This window comes from Bombina bombina, chromosome 4 (genome assembly GCF_027579735.1).
Source record: "Bombina bombina isolate aBomBom1 chromosome 4, aBomBom1.pri, whole genome shotgun sequence".
In the NCBI taxonomy this organism is placed as follows: Eukaryota; Metazoa; Chordata; class Amphibia; order Anura; family Bombinatoridae; genus Bombina; species Bombina bombina.
In genome coordinates, this window is record NC_069502.1 from 846873679 (window position 1) to 846899571 (window position 25893).

Here is a 25893-nt window from a genome sequence, read left to right on the forward strand (position 1 = left end):
ACAGTTGAAATAATGGAATCCAACTGAGAACCAAATAATTTGTTACCCTGGAAAGATATGGAAAGTAAAGTTGATTTAGAAGCCATATCAGCATTCCAAGTTTTAAGCCATAAAGCTCTTCTAGCTAAAATAGCTAGAGACATAAACCTGACATCAACTCTGATAATATCAAAAATGGCATCACAGATAAAATTATTAGCATGTTGAAGAAGAATAATAATATCATGAGAATCATGATGTGTTACTTGTTGCGCTAAAGTTTCCAACCAAAAAGTTGAAGCTGCAGCAACATCAGCCAAAGATATAGCAGGTCTAAGAAGATTACCTGAACACAGATAAGCTTTTCTTAGAAAGGACTCAATTTTCCTATCTAGAGGATCCTTAAACGAAGTACCATCTGACGTAGGAATAGTAGTACGTTTAGCAAGGGTAGAAATAGCCCCATCAACTTTAGGGATCTTGTCCCAAAATTCTAGTCTGTCAGACGGCACAGGATATAATTGCTTAAAACGTTTAGAAGGAGTAAATGATTTACCCAAATTATCCCATTCTTTGGAAATTACTGCAGAAATAGCATCAGGGACAGGAAAAACTTCTGGAATAACTACAGGAGATTTAAAAACCTTATTTAAACGTTTAGATTTAGTATCAAGAGGACCAGAATCCTCTATTTCTAAAGCAATTAGGACTTCTTTAAGTAAAGAACGAATAAATTCCATTTTTAATAAATATGAAGATTTATCAGCATCAACCTCTGAGACAGAATCCTCTGAACCAGAGGAATCATCAGAATCAGAATGATGATGTTCAGTTAAAAATTCATCTGTAGGGAGAGAAGTTTTAAAAGATTTTTTACGTTTACTAGAAGGAGAAATAACAGACATAGCCTTCTTTATGGATTCAGAAACAAAATCTCTTATATTATCAGGAACATTCTGCACCTTAGATGTTGAAGGAACTGCAACAGGCAATGGTACTTTACTAAAGGAAATATTATCTGCTTTAACAAGTTTGTCATGACAATCAATACAAACAACAGCTGGAGAAATAGCTACCAAAAGTTTACAGCAGATACACTTAGCTTTGGTAGATTCAGTACTTGACAGCGATTTTCCTGTAGTATCTTCTGACTCAGATGCAACGTGAGACATCTTGCAATATGTAAGAGAAAAAAACAACATATATATAAAGCAAAATTGATCAAATTCCTTAAATGACAGTTTCAGGAATGGGAAAAAATGCCAAAGAACAAGCTTCTAGCAACCAGAAGCAATAAAAAATGAGACTTAAATAATGTGGAGACAAAAGTGACGCCCATATTTTTTCGCGCCAAATAAGACGCCCACATTATTTGGCGCCTAAATGCTTTTTGGCGCCAAAAATGACGCCACATCCGGAACGCCGACATTTTTGGCGCAAAATAACGTCAAAAAATGACGCAACTTCCGGCGACACGTATGACGCCGGAAACGGAAATAGAATTTTTGCGCCAAAAAAGTCCGCGCCAAGAATGACGCAATAAAATGAAGCATTTTCAGCCCCCGCGAGCCTAACAGCCCACAGGGAAAAAGTCAAATTTTAAGGTAAGAAAAATGTTAAAATGCATTATCCCAAATATGAAACTGACTGTCTGAAAATAAGGAAAGTTGAACATTCTGAGTCAAGGCAAATAAATGTTTGAATACATATATTTAGAACTTTATAAACAAAGTGCCCAACCATAGCTAGGAGTGTCACAGAAAATAAGACTTACTTACCCCAGGACACTCATCTACATATAGTAGATAGCCAAACCAGTACTGAAACGAGAATCAGCAGAGGTAATGGTATATATAAGAGTATATCGTCGATCTGAAAAGGGAGGTAAGAGATGAATCTCTACGACCGATAACAGAGAACCTATGAAATAGACCCCTTAGAAGGAGATCACTGCATTCAAATAGGCAATACTCCTCACATCCCTCTGACATTCACTGCACGCTGAGAGGAAAACCGGGCTCCAACTTGCTGCGGAGCGCATATCAACGTAGAATCTAGCACAAACTTACTTCACCACCTCCATCGGAGGCAAAGTTTGTAAAAACTGAATTGTGGGTGTGGTGAGGGGTGTATTTATAGGCATTTTGAGGTTTGGGAAACTTTGCCCCTCCTGGTAGGAATGTATATCCCATACGTCACTAGCTCATGGACTCTTGCTAATTACATGAAAGAAAAGATCCTTTCCCACCAGTAACAGTTGAGATAATAGAATCCAACTGAGAACCAAATAATTTATTACCCTGGAAAGAAAGGGAAAGTAGAGTCGATTTAGAAGACATATCAGCATTCCAAGTTTTAAGCCATAAAGCTCTTCTAGCTAAAATATCTAGAGACATAAACCTGACATCAACTCTGATAATATCAAAAATGGCATCACAGATAAAATTATTAGCATGTTGAAGCAGAATAATAATGTTATGAGAATCATGATCTGTTACTTGTTGCGCTAAAGTTTCCAACCAAAAAGTTGAAGCTGCAGCAACATCCGCCAAAGATATAGCAGGTCTAAGAAGATTACCTGAACACAAATAAGCTTTTCTTAGAAAGGATTCAATTTTCCTATCTAGAGGATCCTTAAAGGAAGTACCATCTGCCGTAGGAATAGTAGTACGTTTAGCAAGGGTAGAAATAGCCCCATCAACTTTAGGGATTTTGTCCCAAAATTCTAATCTGTCGGACGGCACAGGATATAATTGCTTAAAACGTTTAGAAGGAGAAAATGAATTACCCAAATTATTCCATTCTCTGGAAATTACTTCAGAAATAGCACCTGGAACAGGAAAAACTTCTGAAATAGACCCCGTAGAAGGAGATCATTGAATTCAAACAGGCAATACTCTCTTCACATCCCTCTGACATTCACTGCACGCTGAGAGGAAAACCGGGCTCCAACCTGCTGCGGAGCGCATATCAACGTAGAATCTAGCACAAACTTACTTCACCACCTCCATAGGAGGCAAAGTTTGTAAAACTGATTTGTGGGTGTGGTGAGGGGTGTATTTATAGGCATTTTGAGGTTTGGGAAACTTTGCCCCTCCTGGTAGGAATGTATATCCCATACGTCACTAGCTCATGGACTCTTGCTAATTACATGAAAGAAATGTTATTTGTACTTACTGCAGAATTACTATATAGTTACTATAAGGTCAAATTGTAAGACCTAAAGGGACATTAAACATGTTGGGATAGAGACAAAATAATATAATATGTACTTTTAATTACTTTACCTGCAAATTTATACTGCAGTGCCTCGCCATTAACCCTTTCTTTATAGTTTCTGAATTGTAAAGCTCTAACTCCCCCCACACAATTCCTTTTATGACTGTACCTATATCTATTGTTGTTTTGGTAGAATGCAACAATGCAAAGGGATTATCTGCTGGAGCATGTCTAGAAGCTGTGAACTCAGTTGAAATACAATGCCTGTGTCTAAACACTGATAAGAGAGGTGGAGTTAGCTGCTCTAGGCAGTTTAGCTATGTAATTAATTTTGCTTATTTTTGAAAATTATTTTAAAATACTTGCCAGCAATTTTTAAACTTGTTTTTTTTTTTTTTAATGCAAACTATTTTAAATTAACCCGTTAACGACCAAAGACGTGCAGGGTACGTCCTATAAAAAAAGTCACTTAGTGACCAAGGATGTACCCTGTACATCCTCAGGGTTTTAAAGCATTGGAAGCAATCATGATCGCTTCCAGCTGCTTTTAGGGTATTGCAGTGATGCCTCGATATTGAGGCATCCTGCAATACCATTTTTTAACCATCTGATGCAAAGAGAGCCACTCTGTGGCCCTCTCTGCATCGGCCAGCATGGTGCCGATCGTTGGTGGGCGGGAGCAGCTGCAGGGAGGCAGGTGGGCGGCCCATGCTGGTGCTTGTTCAGGATCCGTTGGTCCGTGAGCACGCGAGGAGGCTGGGGGGGGGGCTCGGGAGAGTGTGCATGGACATAGCCATTTTTAGAAGTAGGGAAACTGTTCAGTTTAGGATAGGGAAAGGGATCCAGGAGGGGGGAAAAGGGTTTGGAAAGGGACCGGGAGTGTGGGGGGAATCTACACTACAGAAAATGTGGATTTTATATTTATTTTAATAAAAGGGCAAATTTTTAAGTAAAATGGGTACTGGCAGACAGCTGCCAGTACCTAAGATGGTGGCCATTATGTCGAGGCGGGATGCTGAGAGAGAGCTGTTTGGGGGGGATCAGGGAGGTTGGGGGGGTAATGGGGGATCCTAAAAAGCACCTTTATAATTATACTGGCAGACTTTCTGCCAGTACTTAAGATAGCGGTGACATTTGTGGGGGAGGGAAGGGAGCTGTTTGAGGGGGGGGGGGGGGTCAGGGGGTTGGATGTTTTAGGTGGGAGGCTGCGCTCTACACTAAAGCTAAAATTAACCCTACAAGCTACCTAATTAAACCCTTAACTGCTGGGCATAATACACATGTGATGCGCAGCAGCATTTTGCAGCCTTCTAATTACCAAAAAGCAATGCCAAATATATATATATATATATATATATATATATATATATATATATATATATATATAAATATCCAAAAAAGAGAGCACTCACCAGGACTTATACTTTAAAGCATTCACAGCTTTATTTTAACAAAGTGACGTTTCGAGGATTTTAACCTCGTCCTCAGACTTTACAACAGTGTACATACCTCAATTCTTTTAAACCCTCCACCGACTATCACCGCGATACCGGAAGTCACCCGGCGTCCTGTGCGCAAGACTGCGCATGTCAGAGCGTCGGCATGGCAACCGGCCGCGGTGTACACTAAAAACGTGAATACAAATGGTTACAATACAGTGCTGTTCAATTGTTACAATATTCTCAATGCACTTAAAATTCTAACAATATCCATTATAGGAGCTAGATAGTTACAACACTTAACATCCCTACGATGCGTGTAGATTACTGTGTCAAATTTACCTAACTATTTCAAAAACTGGGAATTGGTGTAGACATGATTTTGTATCAAACCTACCACCACGTGTGGCTATACTGGCTATCATAATACAAATTATTGCTAACTTCAGGATAATACTCCCTAGACTTATGGTATCACAAATAACAGTGCCAGTCCAGGTTGGTATTCAACCCTCCGGGCACCAAAGTGCCCAGATTGAAGATCCACCTGGACTCGCACTGCAACAGGAGTCTATCTCTATCACCCCCTCTAGTTGGGGGTGGAATGTGATCTATGATCACATATCTCAGGTCAGCAACCGTATGGCCAGTCAGCGCAAAATGTCGTGCCACGGGTTGGTCTGACCCCTTGTTTTTTATAGCCAGTCGAATGGCTGCACGATGATTGGCCATACGGGTGCGCAAGTCGTCGATAGTCTTCCCGACATAGAATAACCCACACGGACAGTGTAATAAATATACTATATGTGTCGTCGTGCAGGTTACTCTATGTCGGATCGTGTATCTGCGATTGGTGGTTGGATGAACAAAGAATTTTGCGTTAGACAAACCACTACATGTAGTGCATCCCGCACACTTATAACATCCAGGTTTTTTAGTCTGTAGCCAGTTAGATTTTTCGTAGCACAGTACAGGGTCAACCTTCACCAGAATGTCCCGTAGAGAACGTGATCTTCTGAAGCCTACTTGTGGGTATCTAGAACCCCTAAATGGCAGATTTTTATCACTTTCCACGATATTCCAGTTCTTTTTTACCAATTTTTGTAGGTCCTGCTTGTCAGAGGTGTAAGTGGTCGTAAGTATCATCCTTCTCTCTTTATCCCCTTTTGGCACAGTTCTTAAAGCTGTATCCTGATCCATGGAGGTAAATTTCTGAAAGTGTTGGTTAATCTGTTTCTCTTGATAGCCCCTCTGTAAGAATCGTGCTTTCATTTCTATCAGCTGTTGTTGGGCATTACTCTGTTTGCTGTTATTTCGCATAACCCGCTTAAATTGAGAGATAGGTAAAGCCTTCTTAAGTGATGGAGGATGACAGCTAGTAGCCTCCAACAATGAGTTCCTATCTGTCTCCTTTTTGTACAAGGTTGTGCCCAACACACCGTCTTCCATAGATATTCGCAGGTCGAGGAAATCTACTGATGTAGAACTTTTGGTCATCTTAAATTGTAGCTTTGGATTAATGGTGTTTAATATCCTATGCCAATCATCTAATTCTTCCTCCGTACCTGACCATAGAATGATCAAATCATCTATGTAGCGTTTGAAATATTTAATGTGTTGGTGTAGAAATAGATCCGTGTCTCGTTATTCAAATTCTGCCATAAATAAATTGGCGTACGATGGGGCCATATTGGACCCCATCGCCGTCCCTTGTAGTTGCAAAAAGAACGATTTCTCGAACTTGAAGTAGTTTCTGCTGAGGCAAAGATCCAATAATTCCAGGATTAACTCTACTGGTGGTCCCACGTATGGGTATCGGTTCAATTGTTTGCGAACTGCCATCATCCCCTGTTCGTGTGGTTTGGAAGTATAAAGACTAACCACATCCAATGTTGCCAATATGGTGGGTTGCTTGATTGTTGGAAATGATTTGATCTCTTTAATCAGACTAATCGAGTCCAACAGAAACGAAGGCATATTGCGGACACATGGTTGGAGTATACTATCCAGAAATACTGCTAACGGTTGTAAGAGGGATCCTATGGAGGACACGATAGGTCTGCCCGGTGGGCGATTTGGGTGCTTATGGATCTTCGGCAGTGTATAGAAAGCCGGAACCCTTGGGAACTTTACTTCCATAAAGTTCCTTTCTTGTTTCGTCAACCATCCATTCCTAAATGCTCGATCCAAAACTTCATCTATCTGTTTCTTGAACAATATCGTAGGGTTGTAGGTCAGTTGTTTGTATGTAGCCGTATCAGTCAGCTGAGAAAGTATCTCTTGCTGGTAGTAAGAATAGTCCATTATGACCAATGCGCCTCCCTTATCGGCCTCCCTAAAAATTAGATCTTTATTTGTGCTCAAGTTATCCAGTGTCCTCTTTTCTTCTTTGGTTAAGTTGTTTCTGCAAACCGGTCTGACCGATGTACACATTTTATCTGTGTCATCCAATAGTAGTCTACTGTATGTTTTAATACTAGGATTTGTACTTGAACAATCATAGGTGCTTTTAGGTTTTAATTTGTGAATGTTAGCAGTTTCCGCAGTAGTATCCCCAAGTCCCATGCCAAAATGCTCCTTCAATCTTAAGTTCCGTTCAAACTTTTGCATATCTATGTACATGTCAAAGGGTTTGTAGAAAGCTGTTGGGATAAATGACAAGCCTTTGTTTAGTATCTTGATCTCCAATGCTGACAACTGGTATGAGCTAAGGTTGATTACATTCTGCGTTTGGCTCTGGGTGGTCTTCCCCTTACCACCCCCTCTCCTGATGTGCGTCCGATGCCTGCCAAGTTTTTTGATCTTGTAGTAATCCCCCCATCGAATGATCTCTGTGATGCTTCGGTAGATGTTATCCCATCTGAGTCAGTGCTATTGCCAGAAGAATCTATTGTGGTCATATTTCTTGGTTTGTAGAATCTTGGTCTCCTAGGTCTGGTTTCAAAGGTCCTTTGTCTTTCTTCTGCCGAAAGTAACCACCTATAGACCTTTTTCTCTTTGTAGTCAGATTCTACAGCATCCCACTTACGATTCTTGAAAGTTAGCAATTCTGTTTCGAAATCCAGTACTTGTTTGGTTAATTTTTCTAACCATTTGTTTTCTTGATCTGCTTCTAGTGTTGTTATATGTGTGAATTCAAATTGTTGTATTTCGACATCGACTTTATCCAGTAATGTTCTCACTTCTTCAATGACCAGAAGCATCAAATCTAGAGCACATTTATTCAAAATGCTGCACCACTTAATGCAAAACGCAGGGTTGTTCCTGCCTATAGTAGGAATGTTCTTTACTCTGAATCCTCTAGGAATAAAGAGTTTCCTATGATAATCTGATAGGAAGGTTCCGTGCAACGTTAAATCGATCTTTCTTTTTTTCAGTTTCAATAATTTTGCATATAAGTGGGAGGGCTGTTCCTTTAAATCCCTATTGGGAACAGTAGCAAAACGGATTCTATTGGCATCATCTTCTGTATAGTTAAATGTAGTAGCGCCTTGAACGTTCTCATCTGGAGTCTCTATTTCACCCAGTGCTGTAGTTAGAGGCTCTATATTGTAATCCATCATGTATGGTGTATTTAAAAAACCACTACCGGTTTAAATCAAAAGAATAGCCAGAGGTAGGGAAATCTGATAGTTCAGGGTGCCAGAGTTAAACCATAGTACACAAAATCCCAAATGAACTCTGCACTCACTCCGCTGTTCAACTGCCCAGGGTGCATCCAATGCCGCAGTGTGCCTTCACAAATATCCAAAAAAGAGAGCACTCACCAGGACTTATACTTTAAAGCATTCACAGCTTTATTTTAACAAAGTGACGTTTCGAGGATTTTAACCTCGTCCTCAGACTTTACAACAGTGTACATACCTCAATTCTTTTAGTCGGTGGAGGGTTTAAAAGAATTGAGGTATGTACACTGTTGTAAAGTCTGAGGACGAGGTTAAAATCCTCGAAACGTCACTTTGTTAAAATAAAGCTGTGAATGCTTTAAAGTATAAGTCCTGGTGAGTGCTCTCTTTTTTGGATATTTGTGAAGGCACACTGCGGCATTGGATGCACCCTGGGCAGTTGAACAGCGGAGTGAGTGCAGAGTTCATTTGGGATTTTATATATATATATATATATATATATATATATATATATATATATATATATATATGCTATTTCTGAACAAAGGGGATCCTAAAGAAGAATTTACAACCATGATTGCACTGTTATCCAAAAGAAATGTTGCACTCTCAGGTGTGGAAAACTGTTTGTAAATTAATTTGAGTGAGAAACCTAAAATTGTGAAAAAGTGAACAATTTTTTTTATTTGATTGCATTTAGCGATGAAATGGTGGCATGAAATATACCAAAATGGGCCTAGATCAATACTTTGGGTTGTCTACCACACTACACTAAAGCTAAAATTAACCCTACAAGCTCCCTAATTAACCTCTTCACTGCTGGGCATAATACAAGTGTGGTGCGCAGCGGCATTTAGCGGCCTTCCAATTACCAAAAAGCAATGCCGAAGCCATATATGTCTGCTATTCCTGAACAAATTGGAATCCCAGAGAAGCATTTACAACTATTTGTGCCATAATTGCACAAGCTAATTGTAAATAATTTCAGTGAGAAACCTAAAGTTTGTGAAAAAGCTAACGATTTTTTTTATTTAAATGCATATGGTGGCATGAAATATAGCAAAATGGGCCTAGATCAATACTTTGGGTTGTCTAATAAAAAAAAATATATATATATATACATGTCAAGGGATATTCACGGATTCCTGACAGATATCAGTGTTCCAATGTAACTATCGCTAATTTTGATTAAAAAAAAATGGTTTGGAAATAGCAAAGTGCTGCTTGTATGTATTGCCCTATATAAAAAAAGCAAAGAACATGTAAACATTGGGTATTTCTAAACTCTGGACAAAATTTAGAAACTATTTAGCATGGGTGTTTTTTGGTGGTTGCAGATGTGCAACAGATTTTGGGGGTCAAAGTTAGAAAAAGTTTTTTTTTTGTTTTTTTTCCCCCCTCATATTTTATCAAAATAAATTATAGTAAATTATAAGTTATGATGAAAATAATGGTATCTTTAGAAAGTCAATTTAATGGTGAGAAAAACGGTATATAATATGTGTGGGTACAGTAAATGAGTAAGAGGAAAAACATAATTTATGTAAGAACTTACCTGATAAATTCATTTCTTTCATATTAACAAGAGTCCATGAGCTAGTGACGTATGGGATATACATTCCTACCAGGAGGGGCAAAGTTTCCCAAACCTTAAAATGCCTATAAATACACCCCTCACCACACCCACAAATCAGTTTAACGAATAGCCAAGAAGTGGGGTGATAAGAAAAAAAGTGCGAAGCATATAAAATAAGGAATTGGAATAATTGTGCTTTATACAAAAAAATCATAACCACCACAAAAAAGGGTGGGCCTCATGGACTCTTGTTAATATGAAAGAAATGAATTTATCAGGTAAGTTCTTACATAAATTATGTTTTCTTTCATGTAATTAACAAGAGTCCATGAGCTAGTGACGTATGGGATAATGACTACCCAAGATGTGGATCTTTCCACACAAGAGTCACTAGAGAGGGAGGGATAAAATAAAGACAGCCAATTCCTGCTGAAAATAATCCACACCCAAAATAAAGTTTAACAAAAAACATAAGCAGAAGATTCAAACTGAAACCGCTGCCTGAAGAACTTTTCTACCAAAAACTGCTTCAGAAGAAGAAAACACATCAAAATGGTAGAATTTAGTAAAAGTATGCAAAGAGGACCAAGTTGCTGCTTTGCAGATCTGGTCAACCGAAGCTTCATTCCTAAACGCCCAGGAAGTAGATACTGACCTAGTAGAATGAGCTGTAATTCTCTGAGGCGGAATTTTACCCGACTCAACATAGGCAAGATGAATTAAAGATTTCAACCAAGATGCCAAAGAAATGGCAGAAGCTTTCTGGCCTTTCCTAGAACCGGAAAAGATAACAAATAGACTAGAAGTCTTACGGAAAGATTTCGTAGCTTCAACATAATATTTCAAAGCTCTAACAACATCCAAAGAATGCAATGATTTCTCCTTAGAATTCTTAGGATTAGGACATAATGAAGGAACCACAATTTCTCTACTAATGTTGTTGAAATTCACAACTTTAGGTAAAAATTCAAAAGAAGTTCGCAACACCGCCTTATCCTGATGAAAAATCAGAAAAGGAGACTCACACGAAAGAGCAGATAATTCAGAAACTCTTCTAGCAGAAGAGATGGCCAAAAGGAACAAAACTTTCCAAGAAAGTAATTTAATGTCCAATGAATGCATAGGTTCAAACGGAGGAGCTTGAAGAGCTCCCAGAACCAAATTCAAACTCCAAGGAGGAGAAATTGACTTAATGACAGGTTTTATACGAACCAAAGCTTGTACAAAACAATGAATATCAGGAAGAATAGCAATCTTTCTGTGAAAAAGAACAGAAAGAGCGGAGATTTGTCCTTTCAAAGAACTTGCGGACAAACCCTTATCTAAACCATCCTGAAGAAACTGTAAAATTCTCGGTATTCTAAAAGAATGCCAAGAAAAATGATGAGAAAGACACCAAGAAATATAAGTCTTCCAGACTCTATAATATATCTCTCGAGATACAGATTTACGAGCCTGTAACATAGTATTAATCACGGAGTCAGAGAAACCTCTATGACCAAGAATCAAGCGTTCAATCTCCATACCTTTAAATTTAAGGATTTCAGATCCGGATGGAAAAAAGGACCTTGTGACAGAAGGTCTGGTCTTAACGGAAGAGTCCATGGTTAGCAAGATGCCATCCGGACAAGATCCGCATACCAAAACCTGTGAGGCCATGCCGGAGCTATTAGCAGAACAAACGAGCATTCCCTCAGAATCTTGGAGATTACTCTTGGAAGAAGAACTAGAGGCGGAAAGATATAGGCAGGATGATACTTCCAAGGAAGTGATAATGCATCCACTGCCTCCGCCTGAGGATCCCGGGATCTGGACAGATACCTGGGAAGTTTCTTGTTTAGATGAGAGGCCATCAGATCTATCTCTGGGAGCCCCCACATTTGAACAATCTGAAGAAATACCTCTGGGTGAAGAGACCATTCGCCCGGATGCAACGTTTGGCGACTGAGATAATCCGCTTCCCAATTGTCTACACCTGGGATATGAACCGCAGAGATTAGACAGGAGCTGGATTCTGCCCAAACCAAAATTCGAGATACTTCTTTCATAGCCAGAGGACTGTGAGTCCCTCCTTGATGATTGATGTATGCCACAGTTGTGACATTGTCTGTCTGAAAACAAATGAACGATTCTCTCTTCAGAAGAGGCCAAAACTGAAGAGCTCTGAAAACTGCACGGAGTTCCAAGATATTGATCGGTAATCTCATCTCCTGAGATTCCCACCTTGTGCCGTCAGAGATCCCCACACAGCTCCCCAACCTGTGAGACTTGCATCTGTTGAAATTACAGTCCAGGTCGGAAGAACAAAAGAAGCCCCCTGAATTAAACGAAGGTGATCTGTCCACCACGTTAGAGAGTGCCGAACAATCGGTTTTAAAGATATTAATTGATATATCTTCGTGTAATCCCTGCACCATTGGTTCAGCATACAGAGCTGAAGAGGTCGCATGTGAAAACGAGCAAAGGGGATCGCGTCCGATGCAGCAGTCATAAGACCTAGAATTTCCATGCATAAGGCTACCGAAGGGAATGATTGAGACTGAAGGTTTCGACAGGCTGTAATCAATTTTAGACGTCTCTTGTCTGTTAAAGACAGAGTCATGGACACTGAATCTATCTGGAAACCCAGAAAGGTTACCCTTGTTTGAGGAATCAAAGAACTTTTTGGTAAATTGATCCTCCAACCATGATCTTGAAGAAACAACACAAGTCGATTCGTATGAGACTCTGCTAAATGTAAAGACTGAGCAAGTACCAAGATATCGTCCAAATAAGGAAATACCACAATACCCTGTTCTCTGATTACAGACAGAAGGGCACCGAGAATCTTTGTGAAAATTCTTGGAGCTGTAGCAAGGCCAAACGGTAGAGCCACAAATTGGTAATGCTTGTCTAGAAAAGAGAATCTCAGGAACTGATAATGATCTGGATGAATCGGAATATGCAGATATGCATCCTGTAAATCTATTGTGGACATATAATTCCCTTGCTGAACAAAAGGCAATATAGTCCTTACAGTTACCATCTTGAACGTTGGTATCCTTACATAACGATTCAATAATTTTAGATCCAGAACTGGTCTGAAGGAATTCTCCTTCTTTGGTACAATGAAGAGATTTGAATAAAACCCCATCCCCTGTTCCGGAACTGGAACTGGCATAATTACTCCAGCCAACTCTAGATCTGAAACACAATTCAGAAATGCTTGAGCTTTCACTGGATTTACTGGGACATGGGAAAGAAAAAATCTCTTTGCAGGAGGTCTCATCTTGAAACCAATTCTGTACCCTTCTGAAACAATGTTCTGAATCCAAAGAATGTGAACAGAATTGATCCAAATTTCTTTGAAAAAACGTAACCTGCCCCCTACCAGCTGAACTGGAATGAGGGCCGTACCTTCATGTGAACTTAGAAGCAAGCTTTGCCTTTCTAGCAGGCTTGGATTTATTCCAGACTGGAGATGGTTTCCAAACTGAAACTGCTCCTGAGGACGAAGGATCAGGCTTTTGTTCTTTGTTGAAACGAAAGGAACGAAAACGATTGTTAGCCCTGTTTTTACCTTTAGACTTTTTATCCTGTGGTAAAAAAGTTCCTTTCCCACCAGTAACAGTTGAAATAATAGAATCCAACTGAGAACCAAATAATTTGTTTCCCTGGAAAGAAATGGAAAGTAGAGTTGATTTAGAAGCCATATCAGCATTCCAGGTCTTAAGCCATAAAGCTCTTCTGGCTAAGATAGCCAGAGACATAAACCTAACATCAACTCTAATAATATCAAAAATGGCATCACAGATGAAATTATTAGCATGCTGGAGAAGAATAATAATATCATGAGAATCACGATTTGTTACTTGTTGCGCTAGAGTTTCCAACCAAAAAGTTGAAGCTGCAGCAACATCAGCCAATGATATAGCAGGTCTAAGAAGATTACCTGAACATAGATAAGCTTTTCTTAGAAAAGATTCAATTTTTCTATCTAAAGGATCCTTAAACGAGGTACCATCTGACGTAGGAATGGTAGTACGTTTAGCAAGGGTAGAAATAGCCCCATCAACTTTAGGGATTTTGTCCCAAAATTCTAACCTGTCAGGCGGAACAGGATATAATTGCTTAAATCGTTTAGAAGGAGTAAATGAATTACCCAATTTATCCCATTCCTTAGAAATTACTGCAGAAATAGCATTAGGAACAGGAAAGACTTCTGGAATAACCGCAGGAGCTTTAAAAACCTTATCCAAACGTATAGAATTAGTATCAAGAGGACTAGAATCCTCTATTTCTAAAGCAATTAGTACTTCTTTAAGTAAAGAGCGAATAAATTCCATCTTAAATAAATATGAAGATTTATCAGCATCAATCTCTGAGATAGAATCCTCTGAACCAGAAGAGTCCAAAGAATCAGAATGATGGTGTTCATTTAAAAATTCATCTGTAGAGAGAGAAGATTTAAAAGACTTTTTACGTTTACTAGAAGGAGAAATAACAGACAAAGCCTTCTTTATGGATTCAGAAACAAAATCTCTTATGTTATCAGGAACATTCTGCACCTTAGATGTTGAGGGAACTGCAACAGGCAATGGTACATCACTAAAGGAAATATTATCTGCTTTAACAAGTTTGTCATGACAATTATTACAAACAACAGCTGGAGGAATAGCTACCAAAAGTTTACAGCAGATACACTTAGCTTTGGTAGATCCAGCAGGCAGTGGTTTTCCTGTAGTATCTTCTGGCTCAGATGCAACGTGAGACATCTTGCAATATGTAAGAGAAAAAACAACATATAAAGCAAAATAGATCAAATTCCTTATAAGACAGTTTCAGGAATGGGAAAAAAATGCCAAACATCAAGCTTCTAGCAACCAGAAGCAAATGAAAAATGAGACTGAAATAATGTGGAGACAAAAGCGACGCCCATATTTTTTGGCGCCAAATAAGACGCCCACATTATTTGGCGCCTAAATGCTTTTGGCGCCAAAAATGACGCCACATCCGGAACGCCGACATCTTTGGCGCAAAATAACGTCAAAAATGACGCAACTTCCGGCGACACGTATGACGCCGGAAACGGAAAAGAATTTTTGCGCCAAAAAAGTCCTCGCCAAGAATGACGCAATAAAATGAAGCATTTTCAGCCCCCGCGAGCCTAACAGCCCACAGGGAAAAAAGTCAAATTTTTGAGGTAAGAAAAAATATGATAATTTAAAGCATAATCCCAAATATGAAACTGACTGTCTGGAAATAAGGAAAGTTGAACATTCTGAGTCAAGGCAAATAAATGTTTGAATACATATATTTAGAACTTTATAAATAAAGTGCCCAACCATAGCTTAGAGTGTCACAGAAAATAAGACTTACTTACCCCAGGACACTCATCTACATGTTTGTAGAAAGCCAAACCAGTACTGAAACGAGAATCAGTAGAGGAAATGGTAAATATAAGAGTATATCGTCGATCTGAAAAGGGAGGTAAGAGATGAATCTCTACGACCGATAACAGAGAACCTTATGAAATAGATCCCGTAGAAGGAGATCACTGCATTCAATAGGCAATACTCTCTTCACATCCCTCTGACATTCACTGCACGCTGAGAGGAAAACCGGGCTCCAACTTGCTGCGGAGCGCATATCAACGTAGAATCTAGCACAAACTTACTTCACCACCTCCCTTGGAGGCAAAGTTTGTAAAAAACTGATTTGTGGGTGTGGTGAGGGGTGTATTTATAGGCATTTTAAGGTTTGGGAAACTTTGCCCCTCCTGGTAGGAATGTATATCCCATACGTCACTAGCTCATGGACTCTTGTTAATTACATGAAAGAAATTACAGCTAAACACAAACACAGCAGAAATGTAAAAATAGCCCTGGTCCCAAACGGTCAACAAATGGAAAAGGGGTCTGGTCACTAAAGGGTTAATTAGCCTTTTTAGGAAATGCACAGATCTCAACCTGTTTTATTGCACTTTAAAGCTTTAAGTATAACAAGTCAGTTTTATATCATATAACTTTATAATTGTCAAAATAGACATTACCACACAGGAAAGAGGGAAATGGGGCTCAATAGCTAATCAAATATGTACTCACAAATTTTCCTGAGTGTGATGTAGAAAGAGATCTGTACATTAATATGTAACATTTACACCCTCCTCTTTAGTTGTAGGTCAGTGTTACTGTGACAAGGTGAGTTCCTGTTACTTCTTGGAGTATTGGGGCTGACTAACGTGTGACCAACAAGATGACGACTGAGAAGAACCAAACCTCAGAGATCTGCATGCTGACTGGGGAGGTGAGGACGATTAGTCATATTGTCACTTATCGGCTGCTGTGTGTGACATCTGGTGCTGAGCAACCTTTATACAACACACACACAGCACAACCCTAGGGGGGGAGTGAGCACACTAACCATATGGACTGTTAATGGTCACTGGCTGAGCTTTGGGTCATGGTCATTGTCACAGTCAGTTCAGTTTGTGTGTTTTACACTGTACACGTTAAATCCTGTTTTTATTGTTTTATTTTTTTATTTTATTTTAAGGAACAAATGGAGTTTGATGAAGTTGCAGTTTATTTCTCGGAGGAGGAGTGGGGCTGTTTAACTGAAGAACAAAAAGAGCTTTATAAGGATGTGATGATGGAGAATTACCAGACCCTCAGCTCTCTAGGTAATAATTTATATAACTCTACAGGTAATGGGACAAAGAGGGAAACAGATATAAGTGACACATAATCTGGGTTTGTGTTAAACAGGTATAAAATCTGTGTGTTGTTTATTACAGACATTTGTTACTTAAAGGGACAGTAAACCACAATTTTTATTGTTTTAAAAGATAGATAATCCCTTTATTACCCATTTCCCAGTTTTGCATAACCAACACAGTTATATTAATACTCTTTTTACCTATTTGATTATCTTGTATCTAAGCCTCTGCAAACTGCCCCTTTATTTCAGTTCTTTTGACAGACTTGCAGTTTAGCTAATCAGTGCTAGCTCCCAGATAACTTCACGTGCATGAGCACAGTGTTATCTATATGTAATACGTGAACTAACACCCTCTAGTGGTGAAAAACTGTTAAAATGCATTCTGAAAAGAGGTGGCCTTCAAGGTCTAAGAAATTAGCATATTGTCATGGTTACCTCTTGTTACGTTTGCCACATTCATACTTCATGCAGTACTCCTATAAATTTCCTCAATAGGAAGCACTCACTGCTTCAATATTCTTGCCTGCAAGTGACTCGATACTTGGGAGACTTCTGCCTAGAGCACACCTCCAATTCTTTTTTTTTTTTTTTTTTTTTTTTTTTTTTTTAATATTTTTATTGAGGTTCTGGAAAAGGCATACATGAAATAAACAGAAAAACAAAATACAGTGTCAGAAAATGGAAGAACAATATTGCGCAACAACACAAGACTTTTCATAGAGTACAATGCAAAAACTTATAATATCAAGGTAATACCTTAGTTGACCACTTGCCTCCCAGGTGACAAAAGAGCCCACTCTTGGACCTCATCAATAGACATAAAACCCTAGATAGGGGGCTGTATCCAGGAGAGAGACCACTTTTGGATCTCTACATGAGAACCTCTTTTGTATATATCTAATAAAGTCTTATGTAGAAATACAGGGTAGTGTATTATGAAACAATAACAAAAAAAATTTCTAGATACAAATATAACAGGGTAGTATAATGTTAACAGGGTATAGGTAGAACATAAGTAGAACTCTGCCTGATAGATGATCGGAGTACATCAGTTATATGTTAGATAGAACATGGAACCACACTGAGATTTGGAAATTACAACCATATAGATATATTGGAAAAGTTGAGAGCTAGTAGAAAATTATAGATAAAACAAATAAAACAGATAGAACTGCCGCAAAGGATGCGTCTCCAGGGCCAAATTAAATATGATTTAAATAAGTATAAAGAAGGGAGGCCCCACTAAATCATATTATAAAGAAGGTATTCAGTCTCCTAGTTAAAACAGAATACCTACATTGCAACCAACTATTAGCCATTATCTCTATAAGAGACAGGTATAAATTAAAGTAAAAAATTAAAGTAGTAAGGGAATAGACATCTCGCCGCCCCGGCCGCTGGCAGCAAAATACCCCCTCAACAAGATGCATCAAACCATTAGAGGTATGAGTAGGGATTAAAGGCTGCAATGTATGTCAGGGTATAAATGACAAGGTGAGCAGATATGCTTTCTAAGGGCAGAGAGAGAATTGGTGACTGGAAAAGCATGTAAGATATGGGACCAGATTATATTTTAATAAGCATTAATGAATTCATAAGCAGTTCAGGGGACTTATATATAAATTCTAAGCAAGTGAACCTTAAGTTATGACAGGTATGAGAGAGATGTACATTGACAACTTAAAACTGCAACGGTGTCAGACAGACAGTACAGAGCATAGTGTTTATAGGGTTTAATACCTATATGACAAGTTCCCATTCTATTGCTAAATTTGGCGCCTCTCGTAAACAATAGAATCTAACAAGATATGACAGCGCAATGAGCGGATGTTGCTAGATATTGCCAGGTCAAATTGCTTGTAAACGGTTATATGCACAATATAAAAATACATAATGCCAAGAGGTTACAACAGTGGAAACACGTAAAAGATATATAACATTGTGGATAGTGGGTTTAACACACGCAATATATGCTGGGTTCCTAGTATATTACTGAACTTAACTGTCTGAAGGAGACCATAAGAACCTGAGCAACATCACAGGACAGTCCACCATTGAATCTTGTCACAGTGACTCAGGATTACCTGAGTTGGACCTCCAGGATCCCACACAGGCACATAGTTCACAAAGTCTCCCAGATCGGACAATGCGATACTTGTCAGCCATTGAAAGCGCGACAGTTCTCTAGGGAGAGACAAGCTTGAAGTTGAGATCCTCCGTAGCCCTGTCTCAGTTTGCTCCTGAGGATAGCGTGCAATCGGGGATCCTTTAGTAGAACACAGTTCAGCTGGTCGGCTTAGTGAAAGGGCTTGATTAACCGCAACAGTCCCATAGCAAATCTGCGGCATTGCAACAGATCTCACACAGGCTCCAGTGTGCCCATCGGCTGTTTTCCTCTCTGCCAATGTGGGTAACATTATGCTGGGTTCAGTTGGCTTCTTGTTACTATTCTGTGCGAAAGCAGAGGGCTGAGGTCCTAGCATACCAGCGGTCCGGTGTTCCGGTAAAACGGGCTCACTGTGGGTTACTGCACATGGCACTTGATTAGCCGTAGGCTTCACTGCTGCATATAAGAAGTCCTCCAAAGCAGTATGGTGGTTTGTTAGAATACGATGTAGCTCTCTTAGGAAATCAGTAGCGCACTCCATGATCCTTTGCACAAATCTTTAGGCAGGCAGAGTAAATGGAATATTTTTAGTATTGCACACTTAGTGCATCCTAACGACAGGGCCAAAGGCTTCCCGCCGGGGGGTATAGTGAAAATGCCGAGGTCTTATAACGGCTCCAGGCGCTGATGCCAGCAGCTATTCCAATAGTTATTAATATGAAAAGATGCAGCTTCTAAAGTAGAAAACACTGCTTAAGAGTAGTTATATGGATTGTTCTGTAGAGAGGCAGGTTTTGAAGATTATCAAAGAAAAGCTGTAGCAGCACACAGCTATGCGACTGAACATGGCCGCTGCCCGGAAGTTCCCCCACACCTCCAATTCTAACAGTACCGGATCTTGCGGTGACGTCACACGCCAACGGAGCGCACGCGCCTACCGCAAAACTACTCTGAAGCCTCAGCCACAAACTCCTGTGTTCAACTCTTTGCGTACAACTGACATACTAACCGCATCCAACTCCTTAACTCCTAAGCGGTAAGATTATACTGCTCTGCTCCTATGAATCTGTGCACAATTATTACAAGCCGGTCTTACTACAATTCTTTACTTTATTAAGATTCACTGCTCACCTCATTACATTGCTAAGTGTCTTCATATATGCATTTCTTCAGATAACTACTACTAATTTTGCTCAGGTATCACTTCTACCTTAATTTTAGTCAACAACACTTACAATTAACGCCTAGAATCAGTATTAAGTATCTTCTAAGGCAGATAGGTTAAATGCTGTGTAGAGCTTAAACGCCACAAATCGCAGTTATTTTCCTTTCAGACACATATTAAAGGGATGTGTATTGCATGATAAAATAACCCTGCTGCCATACGTTTTTCTTTTATATCAGGCTTACACTTCCCTACACAAATATTGCTGCAGTTGTGGTCCTCATACTCAATTCTACCAATTTCTGCTTGCAGGAGATTAAAAGTTTCAATAAACCCTGACAATAATATTGAAGCCTTGAAATGGACCCAGCAGCCCTAGTAGCCCATATAGATACACTCACAAAAACAGTTGATAATCTTTCTAAAGGCCTTACTGCTTTGCAAACTGAAAACAAAACATTAAAGCTATATATAGATGAGAAATTTGACAGTTTGAAAACACTTCACACTACTTGTGAACCACAGCCAAACCCACCACAACCTTTTAGTGGTATAAGAAGTGAGTTCAGGGAGTTTAGAAACTCTTGTTTTCTCTATTTTCAGTTAAAATCAAAAACTTATACAAATGACCACTTAAAGGTGCTCACTACAATTTCATACCTGCGCGGAGAGCCGCGCATCTGGGCAAACCTCTTTTTTGAGATTAATGATCCCATTTTGTACTCATTGGATCAATTCTTCAAAGCAATGGGCCAGCTGTATGATGACCCCTACAAGCAGTTATCTGCTGAGACTGCAATGAGATCCCTGCGCCAGAATAAAAGGCCAGTGGAAGACTATATTGCAGAATTCAAGAAGTGGTCAGCTGATACTCAATGGAATGATCTCTCCTTGAGAAATCAGTTCCGGCTTGGTCTTTCCGAATCCCTCAAGGATGAACTAGCCAGACAACCACTTCCTGAATCCTTAGACAAACTCATAGATAGTTGCATAACTCTAGATAGACGTATCAGGGAGAGACGTACAGAAAAGATACATCATGAAACCATTGCAAAATTTCCATCACCACTTGCACCCAAGATTCCTTCACAAAAGCCACCATCTAGGGCTGCAGAGACTCCTATGGAAATAGGATTCATCCGTGGACCTCTTACACCACAGGAAAAGTTGCGAAGGAAAACCTTGGAACTCTGCATGTACTGTGGCGGTTTAGATCATGCAGTGAAGGACTGTGCACAACTCCTACGCAGGAAGGGTAAGCAAAGAGCCACACATATCTGTTTATCTTCTAAACAACACCGCTCTAACCATTGCACCCTCCCTATTCTCTTACAGTGGGAACACCACAGACTCCAGTCTGAAGCTATTCTAGATTCCGGAGCAAGTCACAACTATATCGATCACCAGTTTGCAGTGTATAATAAAATACCACTTATAACAAAAAACACACCCAGTCTCCTCCGTTTTGTTGATGGCAATGAGATTACCTCAGGCCCTATAAAATATCACACAATACCTCTCCGCATTACTACACAGTCCTTACACACTGAATTTCTCACCTTCGATGTAATACCATCTCCTATGTTTCCTATCATTTTTGGCATTACATGGTTTAAACAACATGATCCTACCATAACTTGGTCCACTTCACATGTCAATTTTTCTTCTCAATATTGTACAAATACCTGTCTCCATCAGGAACAACTACTCCTGGATATTTCTAACCAAATTCCCATCGAATACGCCTCCTTCTCTGATGTTTTTGATAAGAAAGAGTCAAATCATCTACCTCCTCATAGGATCTATGACTGTCCAATTGAACTACATCCTGGCGCTGACATCCCTTATGGACATGTTTTCCCATTATCTGAACCCGAACTAGAACACCTAAGATCTTACTTGAAGGAAAATCTCCAGAAGGGCTTTATTCGCCACTCCACTTCCCCTGCTGGTGCCGGGATTTTCTTTGTAAGAAACAAAGATCAGTCATTAAGACCCATCATAGACTATAGGGAACTAAATAAACGCACTATAAAAAACCGGTATCCTCTACCTCTCATACCTCAATTAATTGACAGACTAAGGGGTGCCATGTATTACACTAAATTGGACCTCAGAGGAGCCTATAATTTAGTACGCATTAAACAAGGCCATGAATGGTTGACAGCTTTCAGAACAAGATATGGCTTGTTTGAATACACAGTTATGCCTTTCGGCTTATGTAACGCTCCTGCAACCTTTCAGTATTTCATAAACGATATCTTCAAAGATTACCTAGATTTGTTTATGGTCATTTACTTAGACGACATCCTCATATACTCCTCAGACCTTCAGGAACATATAAAACATGTTACCCTGGTCTTGACTCGTCTACGAGATCACTCATTATATGTCAAACTCGAAAAATGTACTTTCCACACTCAAGAGATTAAATTCCTGGGTTACACCATAACCCCCAAAGGCATTGAGATGGAGTCTGATAAAATAGCAGCAGTACAAGATTGGCCTGTTCCTAAATGTAAAAAGGACATCCAGAGGTTTATGGGGTTCGCAAATTTTTACAGGAAATTCATCAAGAATTTCGCTAACCTCTCCAGACCCCTAACAAATCTAACTAAGACTACTTATAAATTCCATTGGAATGACCAGCTACAGGCTGTCTTCGACTACCTCAAAACTGCCTTCACTACTGCCCCAATTCTTAGTTATCCAAATCCATCTCTTCAGTACATACTGGAGGTTGATGCTTCCAACTTCGCTTTAGGGGCAATCCTCTCTCAGAGGATCACTACCAAGGAACCATTACATCCTGTTGCTTATTTCTCTCGTCTTTTAAATCCAGCAGAGATCAACTATCCAATAGGTGACAAGGAACTATTAGCTATTAAAGCTTCTTTGGAACATTGGAGACATCTACTGGAAGGAACTCCTATACCAATACTTATCTATACCGATCACAAAAACCTTGAATACCTGAAGACAAACCGTACTCTCAGCTCTCGTCAAGTGCGCTGGAATCTCTTCCTATCCAGGTTTAACTATCTCATCACCTATCGCCCAGCTTACAAGAATAAAAAGGCTGATGCTCTGTCCAGACAGTTAGAAGAACCCCAAATACCTCCTACTGAATCATCTTTGATTCCAGCAGATAGGTTTTTGGCATTAACTACTGAACAGATCGACCTCTTCAGGACAGAACAACAGTCAGACACACAAAAACCTCTCCAAAGCCTGAACCAACATCAGGATGGTCTATATTACTTTCAACAACAAGTTTATGTACCTCCTCCACTAAGGACACTTGTCCTAAATACTCTACACGATTCTCAACTTGTCGGACACTTGGGGATACATAAAACTCAAGAGCTAGTCAAGAGATTTTTTTGGTGGCCTACATTACATTCTGATACCACTGACTATGTCCAAACTTGCAAGATTTGTACTACTACTAAAACTGGGAAGTTCGCTCCAACTGGATATCTCCTCCCACTACCAACACCCCATCGACCTTGGACTCATATTGCCTTGGATTTTATAGTGGAGCTGCCTCTCTCACACAAACAGAACACTATACTGGTTGTTGTGGATTTATTCAGCAAGATGGCACACTTCGTTCCATATCACAAACTACCTACTGCTGCGGAAACTGCCACATTGATGTTCACACACATTTTCAAATTACATGGACTTCCAAACTCCATAACTTCAGATAGGGGTAGTCAATTCACGAGTAAATTCTGGAGTCTTCTCTGCCGCTCTCTTAATATCACTAGAAGGCTCAGTACCTCTTTTCATCCCCAGACCAATGGACAGACTGAGAGAACAAACCAATGGTTGGAACAGTACTTACGATGCTTTGTATCAGCTAGACAGGATGATTGGGCCAGACTTCTTCCTTACGCCGAATTTGCCTTCAATAATAGCGAACATTCCTCCACCAAGTTCACTCCGTTTTATATTATCTATGGTTTTCACCCTACTTTCGAATGGGATTCCTCATCTCAAACTCATTCCCCAGTGATTAATGGGTTGCTAAACACTATATCTGACACCTTTACCCTGGTTAAAGACAATATTGACTCTGCGAAACATCGTTGCAAACTTCACTATGACAAGAAGAGGTTGCCATCCCCTTCCTACGCTGTGGGTGACTACGTCTGGTTGTCCACCCGTAATTTGCATCTTTCAGTCCCTTCTAAGAAACTGACCTCTGTTTATATTGGACCTTTTCCCATTGTAAAGGTGGTGAACTCCAACGCTGTCACTTTGTCTCTACCTACCACGATGAAGTGTCATCCCACGTTCCATGTCTCATTACTCAAGCCATACAGATCCCTCAGACATCATTCCCCAGCTGTGCCTATTGCACCTCTCGTTCCTGATGGTTCAATGGAATACGAGGTTCAAGACATCTTGGATTCCCGACGCTTCAGGGGACATCTTCAGTATTTGGTTCACTGGAAGGGTTATCCAGACTCTGAGGATTCCTGGGAACCGGCTGCTAACCTGTCCGCTCCTCGGTTGGTTAACCGTTTTCATTGTAGACATCCAGACCGACCTTCGCCTGATCCTCGGAGATGATCCTTAAAGGGGGGGTCCTGTCATGGTTACCTCTTGTTACGTTTGCCACATTCATACTTCATGCAGTACTCCTATAAATTTCCTCAATAGAAAGCACTCACTGCTTCAATATTCTTGCCTGCAAGTGACTCGATACTTGGGAGACTTCTGCCTAGAGCACACCTCCAATTCTAACAGTACCGGATCTTGCGGTGACGTCACACGCCAACGGAGCGCGCGCGCCTACCACAAAACTACTCTGAAGCCTCAGCCACAAACTCCTGTGTTCAACTCTTTGCGTACAACTGACATACTAACCGCATCCAACTCCTTAACTCCTAAGCGGTAAGATTATACTGCTCTGCTCCTATGAATCTGTGCACAATTATTACAAGCCGGTCTTACTACAATTCTTTACTTTATTAAGATTCACTGCTCACCTCATTACATTGCTAAGTGTCTTCATATATGCATTTCTTCAGATAACTACTACTAATTTTGCTCAGGTATCACTTCTACCTTAATTTTAGTCAACAACACTTACAATTAACGCCTAGAATCAGTATTAAGTATCTTCTAAGGCAGATAGGTTAAATGCTGTGTAGAGCTTAAACGCCACAAATCGCAGTTATTTACCTTTCAGCCACATATTAAAGGGATGTGTATTGCATGATAAAATAACCCTGCTGCCATACGTTTTTCTTTTATATCAGGCTTACACTTCCCTACACAAATATTGCTGCAGTTGTGGTCCTCATACTCAATTCTACCAATTTCTGCTTGCAGGAGATTAAAAGTTTCAATAAACCCTGACACATATGAACCTCCTAGGTTAAGCTTTCAACTAAGAATACCAAGAGAACAAAGCAAAATTGGTGATAAAAGTAAATTGGAAAATTGTTTAAAATTACATGCCCTATCTGAATCATGAAAGTTTATTTTGGACTAGACTGTCCCTTTAATAAAATCATTCATGAGATATACAGCTCTGTGTACCCTTCTCTTGCACTGCTCCCTGCTTGCTCATCTAGCTGAGGTCCCACCACCTTTTATACATCACACTCTGTGCTACTGCCCATAGTGATCCTGTCATACATGTGTGTGTGATGTCATAACACACAGTGAGTGCCCAAAGTCATAGGTCCTTCTGGGTGCAGGAACCAGATACTAGTGGGGCTCAGTATCTGGCTATAGTCACCACTCATAGGGGCAGGTGACCCTTATTTCCAGTGCAGGGTCTCATGTCATTGTAAGCTGCAAGTGATAGCCATAGAAACAGAGACCTTATTATCTGCTTATATGTGTAATATTTACCTTTTTGTCAATATTCCCTAACATAACCCCCTAATCTAAATACCCCTAAACCGCCGGCCCCCACATCGCTACTAATAAAATAAACACATTAACCCCTAAACCGCCGCCCCACATCACCACTAAGAAAATAAACCTATTAACCCCTAAACCGCCTGCTCCCCACATCGCTACTACTATAATAAACCTATTAACCCCTAAACCACCGTCCC

At 39.8% G+C, this 25893-nt stretch overlaps 1 protein-coding gene across 3 annotated transcripts in view; it reads left to right on the forward strand.

Moving 5' to 3' along the window:
• LOC128657264 (gastrula zinc finger protein XlCGF26.1-like) overlaps positions 1-25893 on the forward strand; it is a 123736-nt gene that overhangs the window by 46861 nt on the left and 50982 nt on the right. For 2 of the 3 annotated variants that reach the window (XM_053711543.1, XM_053711542.1), the window contains 2 exons: positions 15993-16124; positions 16374-16500. In XM_053711543.1, coding sequence (XP_053567518.1) covers positions 16074-16124; positions 16374-16500 — 178 coding nt within the window. In that variant the 5' untranslated portion in view covers positions 15993-16073. Of the gene's footprint in view, positions 1-15524; positions 16125-16373; positions 16501-25893 lie in introns of those variants that run through there. The other variant, XM_053711544.1, reaches the window with a different exon arrangement.